The 12,193-nt window shown below is 39.4% G+C and overlaps 1 protein-coding gene across 1 annotated transcript in view; it reads left to right on the top strand.

Annotated features, from left to right (window-relative positions):
- The window catches only part of CARF (calcium responsive transcription factor), a 60,024-nt gene extending 58,807 nt beyond the window's left edge, over positions 1-1,217 (top strand). Inside the window, 2 exon segments of the mRNA XM_066344899.1 lie at positions 661-740; positions 742-1,217. Of these exon segments, the coding sequence (XP_066200996.1) occupies positions 661-740; positions 742-780 (119 nt within the window). The 3' untranslated portion in view covers positions 781-1,217.
- The last annotated feature ends 10,976 nt before the right edge of the window (positions 1,218-12,193 follow it).

Here is a 12,193-nt window from a genome sequence, read left to right as displayed (position 1 = left end):
TGATCAAAGTATCTTTATAGGGGAATAACTTTATAGTTTTCTTTTTTTTTTTTTTTTTTTTTCATTTTTCTGAAGCTGGAAACAGGGAGAGACAGTCAGACAGACTCCCGCATGCGCCCGACCGGGATCCACCCGGCACGCCCACCATGGGGCGACGCTCTGCCCACCAGGGGGCGATGCTCTGCCCATCCTGGGCGTCGCCATATTGCGACCAGAGCCACTCTAGCGCCTGAGGCAGAGGCCACAGAGCCATCCCCAGCGCCCAGGCCATCTTTGCTCCAATGGAGCCTTGGCTGCGGGAGGGGAAGAGAGAGACAGAGAGGAAAGCACGGCGGAGGGGTGGAGAAGCAAATAGGCGCTTCTCCTGTGTGCCCTGGCCCGGAATCGAACCCGGGTCCTCCGCACGCTAGGCCGACGCTCTACCGCTATAGTTTTCTTGTCTCTTCTTTTTTTCATTACTAGAAGCATGCTGAAGGAATTTAACATGAATGGCTATTAAGGTGTCAGAAGCACTAAATTTTCAAAGATACCAACTGCTCTTCTAAATTACTCAGTTTTTTTTTCCAAACTATGGTTTTATGCTTTGCTTCTAAACTCATATAATTCTAAAGATCCCAGTTATTAACCTTGATGGTTTTTCTTTTATATTTGGTTTTAAAGTTGAAGAAGATCCAGAAGGTACCATTTCTGTGAACCAAGTTAAGCAAGAACCCAAAGAACCAGCATTGTCTATGGAAGTGAAAACAAAATGTGGACTTTAAGAAATTATCTGCTACATAAATTACTGAAGCTTTTCAGGATTACAACTCTGGTGACTTCTGATGTCATAGAACAGAAGGTGAATATTGTCAAAGTTCAGCAATGTGATAAGTGGACTGAAGACTGGTTCGATGATCAGCTTTCATTTAAAACTGATATATTTGTTGCCAATTCCATATTTTTACATTGAGATATTTTATACCTCTTATTTTGTATAATCTTATGCTTTTTGAGTACCTGATAAGGCCAGTATTTCAAAAGGTCATCTTAATTTATCCATCATAATATAGCCTGAACACAAATAGTATCTAACATATCCCTTGGAAATACCCAATTTTGGCTCTTAACAGATGAAAAGGAACAAAAACTCTGTGTGTGTGTGTTATGACATTTTTAATTTCTAAAAGAACTTATTCCCTCTTTAAAGTTGTGAAGAAGGCCTGACCTGTGGTGGCGCAGTGGATAAAGCGTCAACCTGGAAATGCTGAGGTCACCGGTTCGAAACCCTGGGCTTGCCTGGTCAAGGCACATATGGGAGTTGATGCTTCCTGCTCCTCCCCCCCTTCTCTCTCTGTCTCTCCCTCTCTCTCTCCTTCCTAAAAAAATGAATAAATAATTAAAAAAAAAAAAAAAAATAAAGTTGTGAAGAAAAAATTTAAATTGGCAGGCAGGTGAGAGATTTGCAGTCTGTATCATTTGGAAAAGATAAAACAATAGCTTTCACTTCATAACACGAATCCCAGCAGTCACATCTGTGGAAACTGTGTAGTTGCATTTTAGTTTCGTCCACTGTGGTTATTATACTTATAACTACAAACCAATAGCATACTAATAATGGTCATTGAGTAGAAATTTAAAGAATCTTGGAAAGTACTGAGAATTTTAACTTGAATTAATAAGATAAACAACAGAAATAAATGTAAATCTGCATGGATTTATGCAGTATTGTAGTACAACTATACTGATGGGTGGAAAAATGTAGAAATTGAGAGATTCTGAAAGAATAATAGAATAATATGTTTACAGATAATTTGGGGGATTTTTTTATATCAGCAGAGGAATTTTTTCTATTTTATGTTGAAGTCTCAGCTTTGGTTAGAAAAGAATTTGGGTTGTATTTATTTTTCTTTGCCAGAGTTATTCCTGAATTGATGGTATTAGAATTTATAGTACTTCAAGGTAAGTATTTATAGTTTAAAATTTAGTTTATATCAAAACTTTAAAACAACTGATGTGTTATATACCGTATTTTTCACTTCATAAGACGCACCTGACCATAAGACACACCTAGGGTTTTAAGTAGGAAAATAAGAAAAAAAAATATTCTGAACCAAATCATGTGTTAAAATATTTAATAAAATACTGTATATTTCACTCCATAAGACATATGCGCATTTTCCCCTCCACTTTTGGGGGAAAAAGTGCGTCTTATGTAGCAAAAAATACGGTATATTTGTAGAGTAAGTATGTTTACTTCAAATACTTGAATGTAAGCTTCTGTTCTAGAAGGTTGTTAAACTAGAAACATCAATTTTAACTGTCAAGAAATCAACCTAAAAACCTCCCCCCACCTCAGAGACCATCTGTGGATATATTTAAAAGTGATAAGGATTTCAAATGGATTTTAATGTTTAGTATTCAAAGGATATGGAATATAGTATGAAATTTAACCATAATACTTTACATGAATATGAGTTTTTTGGCTTTTATAAGTCTAATTTCCCATTCTTAATTCACTTTAATAGTTTCAGGTACACAATATATATAAAGCACTGTTATATTAGAAGTAGGTGGAATTTAAAATTCCTTGCTCTTTAGATTTATACCCTATTTAATATAAAATTTATTATTTAAATCCTTATTTAATGCAAAGTTAATATTCAGTCACATATATGATTTTTAATAATTATTTATCATTTTCCTAGGAAATGAAAATATCTGATGCCTGCATTTATAGAGTTAGGCTGCCAAATCTATTATGTTATGCTAAGTTCAACACAGCTCTTAGTCACTTCAAACCCAAATCTCTCTTACTCTGTGTGTACGTGAATGGAGTAAGTTTGAATTAACATATAGTTTAGTATTGTACTGCAGGTAGTGTTTTTATTTGTTGTTCTAGTTTTTATGGAAACTTTTTTCAAGATTTTATAGAGTAGGCCTTCACCTTTCATTAAAAATATAATTTATTATTAAATATTTTACCAATTAAACTATATTTTTATGAAAACATTCCTTTATTTTTTGATGTTGAGTTGCTAAGGAGAAATGCTTGTTAAGATACAAACTCTAGTCAGTTACCAATGACGATGAGAAATGTTCGAGGATTTAGACTTTGACACTTGATCAAGAACAAATCATAGTTTAAAAATATTGCTCTCAAAAAAAATATTGCTCTCACTTCATTCTCTGTGAATGTCTGAGAATGGTTTTTCTTTTAATCATGAGGACAGAAAATTACTGTACATCCTACACACACACACACACACAGACTGGTTTTTCTTTTAATCATGAGGACAGAAAGTTACTGTACATCCTACACACACACACACACACACACACACACACACACACACAGACTGGTTTTTCTTTTAATCATGAGGACAGAAAGTTACTGTACATCCTACACACACACACACACACACACACACACACAGACTGGTTTTTCTTTTAATCATGAGGACAGAAAGTTACTGTACATCCTACACACACACACACACACACACACACACACACACACACACACACACACACACACACACACCATGAAGGAAGTCTAAGTCCCTAATTATATACTCTTTTGGTTTTTAGGTAGAAACTGGAACTATCAATATTTTCATGTAAGTATTTAAATGAGTAGCTCTTTAAAATGGTTTCTAAATTAGTTTTTAAAAGTTCATTGCCCTCTAAATGCATGGTCTGTCACAGTATATCGATATTGTACTTTAAAGGTGCTTAACATTGCTTTTTAAAAAGTATGTTTACATATTTTAAATATTTGGTTATTTTTTAAATGTGCAGGGTATTGAATAGAAGCACATAAAATTTTAAGTCTCTATTTGGCATTCTCCTAACAGCTCTACAGCAAAGTTTGACAAATGCTCTTTTGTGTCATATATTACAAAGTGTAATATTTGTAATAATTAATTTAACATTCAAAATAAGCACTTAGAAATTCATAATTACACATGGACTTGTTTTCTGTTGTAGTTTTTATGTTCTAAGCCTCCAAGTGAATTTTATATATACTACAATGAATTATAAACAGCCACGTGGGCATTTTCCTCAATACTAATTTTCTGTGTAAACAATTAACTTACTTAAAAGGACAAGCTTATATGTCTTATACAAGGTAAATATTTTTTAAAAGTCACAAAAGAGATAGAAATTAGATTTTGGGATCTGGTCCTGCATTAAACTTTCTAATTTTGAGGCCCAATAGCTTATATTTCATTTTTATATTATGTCAAAATACATACTTAATCATGTGAGTATGAGAATGATGTCATTTAATTTGTACCAGAATTTAAAAAAAATAGTTTTAAAAATGTGTGTATGTGTGTATATATATACATATATATATAGTAACTTAATGTATAATGTCCTTGTTATAATGTAATTTTTTCATTAAAATACTGTACTTTTTTCTTAAACTTGTTAGTTTTCTTTTTATACTTTCCCTGGGGATAGTGGTGATTTTGTTCATCTTGAAAATGCTGAATAAGCCTGACCTGTGGTGGCGCAGTGGATAAAGCGTCGACCTGGAAATGCTGAGGTCTCCGGTTCGAAACCCTGGGCTTACCTGGTCAAGGCACATATGGGAGTTGATGCTTCCAGCTCCTCCCCCCCTTCTCTCTCTCTGTCTCTCATTTCTCTCTCTCCCTCTCCTCTCTAAAATGAATAAATAAAATAAAAAAACATTTAAAAAAAAAGAAAAGAAAATGCTGAATAAGTACTCTAATATCTGAGAATTTTTTATATAGATTTACATTCAATTTGAAAGCCAAAAATTTTTAAAGCATAACTACCAGTAACTCCTGTTATCATTAAATTTGGGGATATATATGCATTTAGTACTCTCTACTCAGCCAACCATCAACATTTTAAAACAATGTGTGAAATAAGGTATAAGTAATTCTTTTTCCCCCACATTTTGGTACTGTTACATCTTCAAGTATAGCTTTATATTTTTGGAGTAATGACAGAAGTATGTTATTTAAAAAGGAGGGATCATAAATTTTTTTCCCTCTTCCCTCCTTCCCTCCTTCCCTCCTTCCTTCCTTCCTTCCTCCCTCCCTCCCTCTCTCCTTCCTTCCCTCCTCCCCTCCCTCCCTCCCTCCTCCCCTCCCTCCCTCCCTCCCTCCCTCCCTCCCTCTCTCCCTCCCTTCCTTCCTTTCTTCCTTCTTTCCTTCTTTTTTTTTGAATAATTTTACTTTGCCTCTTTTTCAGCACAGTAGAAAATCTTTCTCCAGAAGGGAGACTGCATTTACTCTTCTCTATCAGCTGCTTTAGGCTTTAGACATCTTAAATGTTGTATTGTTTTGATATATAAATATCTGCAGTTCGGCCCTGGCCGGTTGGCTCAGTGGTAGAGCGTCGGCCCGGCGTGCAGGAGTCCCGGGTTCGATTCCCGGCCAGGGCACACAGGAGAGGCGCCCATCTGCTTCTCCACCCCTCCCCCTCTCCTTCCTCTCTGTCTCTCTCTCCCCCTCCTGCAGCCGAGGCTCCATTGGAGCATAGATGGCCCGGGCACTGGGGATGACTCTGTGGCCTCTGCCGCAGGCGCTAGGATGGCTCTGGATGCAACAGAGGGGCAGAGCATCGCCCCCTGGTGGGCATGCCGGGTGGATCCTGGTCGGGTGCATGCGGGAGTCTGTCTGTCTGCCTCCCCGATTCCAGCTTCAGAAAAATGCAAAAAAAAAAAAAAAAAAATCTGCAGTTCTACTTAACATAGTCAGAATGGCAAAGCCTTTGTATTGTTTTGCCACATACATGTTAACCATGAATTCTATTGTTAAAGAACAGAAATATTTGTTCCTGAGTGAATTCTTAAAATTTCAACAATAAAAATCAAAATTTTTAAAAATTCTCACTTGTTAATAGATCCTAAACTGACTCATGGGAAAAATAAATGAATTGTATGGTTAACAGGAAAAACCTTTGAGAATGTGATTTGAGTATAAGAGTGCAGGCAGTGATTTTCAACCTTTGTTTCTCACGCACTCATAAACTAATTACTAAAGAAAAAGGGGCCCTGACCTCTTCTTCTTTAGTGACTAATTTATTTGTGCCATGAGATGAAAATGGTTGTATTTAGTCAGGGGCACTGACCTTAGTAATTAGTGTGTGTTTGTGCCATAAAATAAAAAGGTTGAAAATCACTGGAAGGGTACAAACTTACAACCAAACTTCTGAAATCTAATGGGTAGCATAGTGATTATAGTCAACAATACTGTATTATAAATTTCAGAGTTGTTCAGAGACTAGATCTAATTGTTCTCACCACATGCACACACAAAAATTCATGCTAACAGGTGTTAACTAACACTAATGGTAATCATATTTTAATATACATATGATAAAATCAATATATTGTACACCTTAAACTTAACCAATGTTATATGTTAATTATATCTCAATAAAAAAATAAATTCTAAAACCAGAGGAAAATGTGGGAGGTAGAGAGATACCAGTAATTTTTATTTTAAATATTTTTACTGAGGTATAATTGACATACAGTAAATTGCATATATTTAAAGTGTACAATTTGATGCTTTGATATATATGCAGCCATCACCACAGTTAAGATATGAGCATATCCATCACCTCAAACGATCCCCAGGGTTCCTCTGTAGTGCATGCCCACTTCTCCCTCCTTCCCATGACCCCACCATCCCAAACATACCAATCTGTTTGCTGTCACTAAAGATCAATTTGCTTTGTCTATAATTTTATAAAAATGAAATCATATATTATGAACTTTTAAAATTTCTTTGTTAGCATAGTTATTTTGAGATTTATCTGTGTCACAGGATAAAAAATCCATTCCATTTTACTGCTGAGTACTACCCCATTGTATGAATATATTATAATATGTTTATTCACCTGTTGATGGACATCTGGGTTGTTTATGGCTCTTGGCTACTGCAAATAAAGCTGCTTTGAACATTTCTGTAAAAGTCTTTGTATGGACATATGCTTTCACTTCTCTTGGGTAAATATCTAGGAGTGGAATAGCTCAGTCATAGGTATACACTTAACTTTTTAAGAAATTTTCAACAGATCTTTTAAAGTAGTTGTACCATTTTATATTTCTATCAGTGTAAGAGTTTGAAGTGCTCTCTATCCTAGCCAACACTCAGTATGGACAGGCTTTGAAATTTTAGGCACTGTAATAGATATCTAGTATTATATCACTGTGGTTTTAATTTCTACTTATCTAAAGAATTTTTTCATGTGGATTTTTTGCAATCTACATATCTTCTTTAGTGAAGTGTCTGTTTGAATCTTTCACCTATTTTTTTTTTTTTTTACAGAGACGGAGAATGAGTCAGAGAGAGGGATAAATAGGGACAGACAGACAGGAACGGAGAGAGATGAAAAGCATCAGTCATTAGTTTTTCATTGCACGTTGCAACACCTTAGTTGTTCATTGATTGCTTTCTCATACGTGCCTTGACCGTGGGCCTTCAGTAGACCGAGTAACCCCTTGCTGGAGCCAGCGACCTTGGGTTCAAGCTGGTGGGCTTTTTTTGCTCAAACCAGATGAGCCCGCGCTCAAGCTGGCAACCTTGGGGTCTCGAACCTGGGTCCTCTGCATCCCAGTCCAACGCTCTGTCCACTGCGCCACCGTCAGGCTCTTTCACCTATTTTTAAGTTGAATTATTTTCTTATTATAGAGGTTTAAAAAGTATATTCTAGATACAAGTCCATTATTAGAAATGTGATTTACAAATATTTTCACCTAATCTGTAGCTTATCTTTTCACTCTCTTAATAAAATCTTTCAAAGAGTAGATGTTCCTGCCTGACCTGGGGTGGCGCAGGGGATAAAGCGTCGACCTGGAAATGCTGAGGTTGCCAGTTCGAAACCCTGCACCTGTCTGGTCAAGGCACATATGGGAGTTGATGCTTCCTGTTCCTTCCCCCTTTCTCTCTCTCCCTCCTCTCTAAAATGAATAAATTTTAAAAAAAATTTAAAAAATCAAAGAGTAGATGTTCCTGATTGTGATAAAGTCCATTTTATCTTTTTTTTCCTTTTAAATGAAGTTTATGGGGATGACATTGGTTGATAAAATTATATAGGTTTCAAGTATACATTTCTGTGATATATGATCTGTGTATTGCATGTGTACCTACTACCCAGAGTCAGATCATCTTCTGTCACCATATCTTTGGCTCCCTTTACCCCAGACAACCTCCTCACCCTCCTTCCCTCTGGTAACCACCATATTGTTGTCCCTATGAGTTTCAGTTTTACAACCCACATATGAGTGAAATCATATGGTTCTTGGCTTTTTTTGACTGAATTATTTTGGTTACATAATATTCTCAAGGTCCATCCATGTTGCAAATAGCAATATTGCATCTTTTTTTATTACTGATATTCCATACTATATATGTACCACATCTTCTTTATCAAATTATCTGAAGTACACTTTGGTTGTTTCCATGTCTTGGCCACCATGAATAATGCTGCAGTGAACGTAGGGGTGCATATAGCTTTGCAAATAAATGTTTTCAAATTTTTCAGGTAGATACCCAGAAGAGGGTTGCTGGATCATATGGTAGCTCTGTTATTTGAGGAACTTACATACTCTTTTCCACAGTGGCTGTACCAGTTTATATTCTCACCAGCAGTGAATAAGGGTTCCTTTTTCTCCACAGCCTCTCCAATACTTATTATTACTTGTCTTTTATGGACCATGCTTTTGTGTTGCATCTAAGAGATCTTTGCTTAACCCAACGTTAGGTTTTCCCATATATTTTCTTCTAAAAGTTTTATAACTTGAAGTTTACATTTAGATCTCTAATCCATTGGAGTTGTTATAGACTTAGTACAAGATATAAATTGACTTACTTTTAATATGCTAATTGTTCCAGCAACATATTTTGAAAAGACTGCTTTCTCCATTGAATTGGATTAATACCTTGGTGAAAAAATCTGACCCTGGCTGGTTTTCTCAGTGGATGGAGCTTTGGCCTGGCGCATGGACGTCTGGGGTTCAATCCCCAGTCAGGGCACACGTGAGAAGCTATCATCTCTACCATCTGCTTCTCTTCCCCTTCCCTCTCCTCCTTCTCTCCCTCTCCCCTTTTTGCAGCCAGTGGCTCCATTGGTTTGAGTGTCAGCCTCAGACAGTGAGGATAGCTGGGTTGATTTGAGCATTGGCCCCAGGCAGAGGTTGCCAGGTGGATCCTGGTCAGGGTGCTTATGGAAGTCTGTCTCTCTATCTCCCTTCCTCTCACTTAAAAATAATCTATTAATATCTCTATGAACAGAACTCTGTTATCTCTATTGATCTATTTTTTGCTCAGTGGTCTCTTAACTGGAGCAATTTTGCTTCCAGGGGACATTTGGGAAAGTTTGGAGACAGTTTTAGTTGTCACAACTAGAGAGACACTGCTGGTTTCTGAATCTGCTCAAAATCATACAATGCATAAGACAGCCCCCACAACAAAGAATTATCTGGCTTAAAATATCAATAATACTGAGATTGAAAATCTATAAATTATCTTTTTTTTTTCTAATGAGAGTGAGACAGAGAGACAGACAGTAAGGGAGAGAGATCAAAAGAATTCATAGTTGCACCACTTTAGTTCATTGATTGGTTCTCATATGTGCCTTGACCTGGGTGGTTCAGCCGAGCCAGTGATCCCTTGGGCTTAAGCCAGCAACGTTGGGCTTCAAGCCAGTGACCTTTGGGCTCAAGCCAGAGACCATGGGATTATGTCAATGACCCCACGCTCCAGCTGGTGAACCTGGAGCGCTAGTGAACCTGTACTCAAGTCAGATGACAGGTTCAAGCCACGACCTTGGGGTTTTAAACCTGGGTCCTCAGCATCCCAGGTTGATGCTTTACCTACCTCGCCATCACCTGGTCAGGCTCTGGACTATCTCTATGCCAATACCACACTGTCTTGGTTATGGTAGCTTCATAATAAGTCTTAAAATCAGGTAGTGTAAGTCCTTGAGCCTTACTTATTCTGTTAAATTTTTTTTATTTTAAAATTTATTTATTGATTTTAGAGAAACGTAGATCTGTTCTTTTATTTATTTATTCATTCATTCCTTTTTAGAGAGGAGAGAGAGAGGGCGAGAGAGAGACAGAGAGAGAGAAGGGGGGGAGGAGCTGGAAGCATCAACTCCCATATGTGCCTTGACCAGGCAAGCCCAGGGTTTTGATCTGGCGACCTCAGCATTTCCAGGTTGACGCTTTATCCACTGCGCCACCACAGGTCAGGCGTAGATCTGTTCTTGTATATGCCCTGACTGGTGATCAAACCGGCAACCTTGGCATTTCAGGATGATTCTCCAACTAACCGAGCTATCAGACCAACGCAGACCTTCTTCTTTCTCAACTTTGTTTTGATTATTCTAAGTCAGGGATTGGGAACCTATGGCTCGCGAGTCAGATGTGGCTCTTTTGATGGCTGCATCTGACTTGCAGACAGATCTTTAATAAAAATATAATAACGTTAAAAATATAAAACAGGCCCTGGCCGGTTGGCTCAGCGGTAGAGCGTCGGCCTGGCGTGTGGGGGACCCGGGTTCGATTCCCGGCCAGGGCACATAGGAGAAGCGCCCATTTGCTTCTCCACACCCCCTCCTTCCTCTCTGTCTCTCTCTTCCCCTCCCGCAGCCAAGGCTCCATTGGAGCAAAGATGGCCCGGGCGCTGGGGATGGCTCCTTGGCCTCTGCCCCAGGCGCTAGAGTGGCTCTGGTTGCGGCAGAGCGACGTCCCGGAGGGGCAGAGCATTGCCCCCTGGTGGGCAGAGCATCGCCCCTGGTGGGCGTGCCGGGTGGATCCCGGTCGGGCGCATGCAGGAGTCTGTCTGACTGTCTCTCCCCGTTTCCAGCTTCAGAAAAATACAAAAAACAAAAACAAAAACAAAAAAATATATAAAACATGCCCTGGCCAGTTGGCTCAGTGGTAGAGCGTCGGCCTGGCATGCAGAAGTCCCGAGTTCGATTCCCGGCCAGGGCACACAGGAGAAGCACCCATCTGCTTCTCCACCCCTCCCCCTCTCCTTCCTCTCTGTTTCTCTCTTCCCCTCTCGCAGCTGAGGCTCCATTGGAGCAAAGATAGCCCGGGCGCTGAGGATGGCTCCTTGGCCTCTGCCCCAGGCGATAGAGTGGCTCTGGTCGCAACAGAGCGACGCCCCGGAGGGGCAGAGCATCGCCCCCTGGTGGGCAGAGCGTCGCCCCTGGTGGGCGTGCCGGGTGGATCCCGGTCAGGCACATGCGGGAGTCTGTCTGACTGTCTCTCCCCGTTTCCAGCTTCAGAAAAATACAAAAAATATATATATATAGCCCTGGCCGGTTGGCTCAGCGGTAGAGCGTCGGCCTGGCGTGTGGGGGACCCGGGTTCGATTCCTGGCCAGGGCACATAGGAGAAGCGCCCATCTGCTTCTCCACCCCCCCCCCCTTCCTCTCTGTCTCTCTCTTCCCCTCCCACAGCCAAGGCTCCATTGGAGCAAAGATGGCCTGGGTGCTGGGGATGGCTCCTTGGCCTCTGACCCAGGCGCTAGAGTGGCTCTGGTCGCAGCAGAGCGACGCCCTGGAGGGGCAGAGCTTCGCCCCTGGTGGGCGTGCCGGGTGGATCCCGGTCGGGCGCATGCGGGAGTCTGTCTCTCCCCATTTCCAGCTTCAGAAAAATACAAAAATTAAATAAATAAATAAATAAATAAAAAAAATATATATATAAAACATTCTCATGTATTACAATCCATTCATTTCCTACCGCTCATGCGGGTGGCTGGAGTCAATAACAGCTGTCCTCTGGGACAACACCAAATTTTTATTGGATAATGCGTAAGGTACATGGGTCATTGTATGGCTCTCACGGAATTACATTTTAAAATATGTAGCGTTCACGGCTCTCTCAGCCAAAAAGGTTCCCAGCCCCTGTTCTAAGTCCTTTGTTTTTCCATGTGATTTTTTGAATCACCTTGTCAATTTTTTTAAAAGCCTGATGGGATAGTGACTGATTATGTAGGCTATATTGATCAGTTTAGACAAAATTGAAATCTTAATATTGGTTCTTGCATTTTTCTCTGTGTAGCTCTCTCTTCTCTAGTACTTTATCCTATAAACTGTAGCTGCTTTGACCTTCCTGAATTCCAAGTTCCATATCCATCACTCAGAGAGGCTTTGCCTAAGTTTTCTGCTACAGCCTGAAAATTCTCTTCAGGTAGTAATCTGAGAGAACGTAGGT

Source organism: Saccopteryx leptura, chromosome 7 (genome assembly GCF_036850995.1).
Source record: "Saccopteryx leptura isolate mSacLep1 chromosome 7, mSacLep1_pri_phased_curated, whole genome shotgun sequence".
NCBI lineage: Eukaryota > Metazoa > Chordata > Mammalia > Chiroptera > Emballonuridae > Saccopteryx > Saccopteryx leptura.
This window is presented reverse-complemented; position numbering and strand designations above follow the sequence as displayed.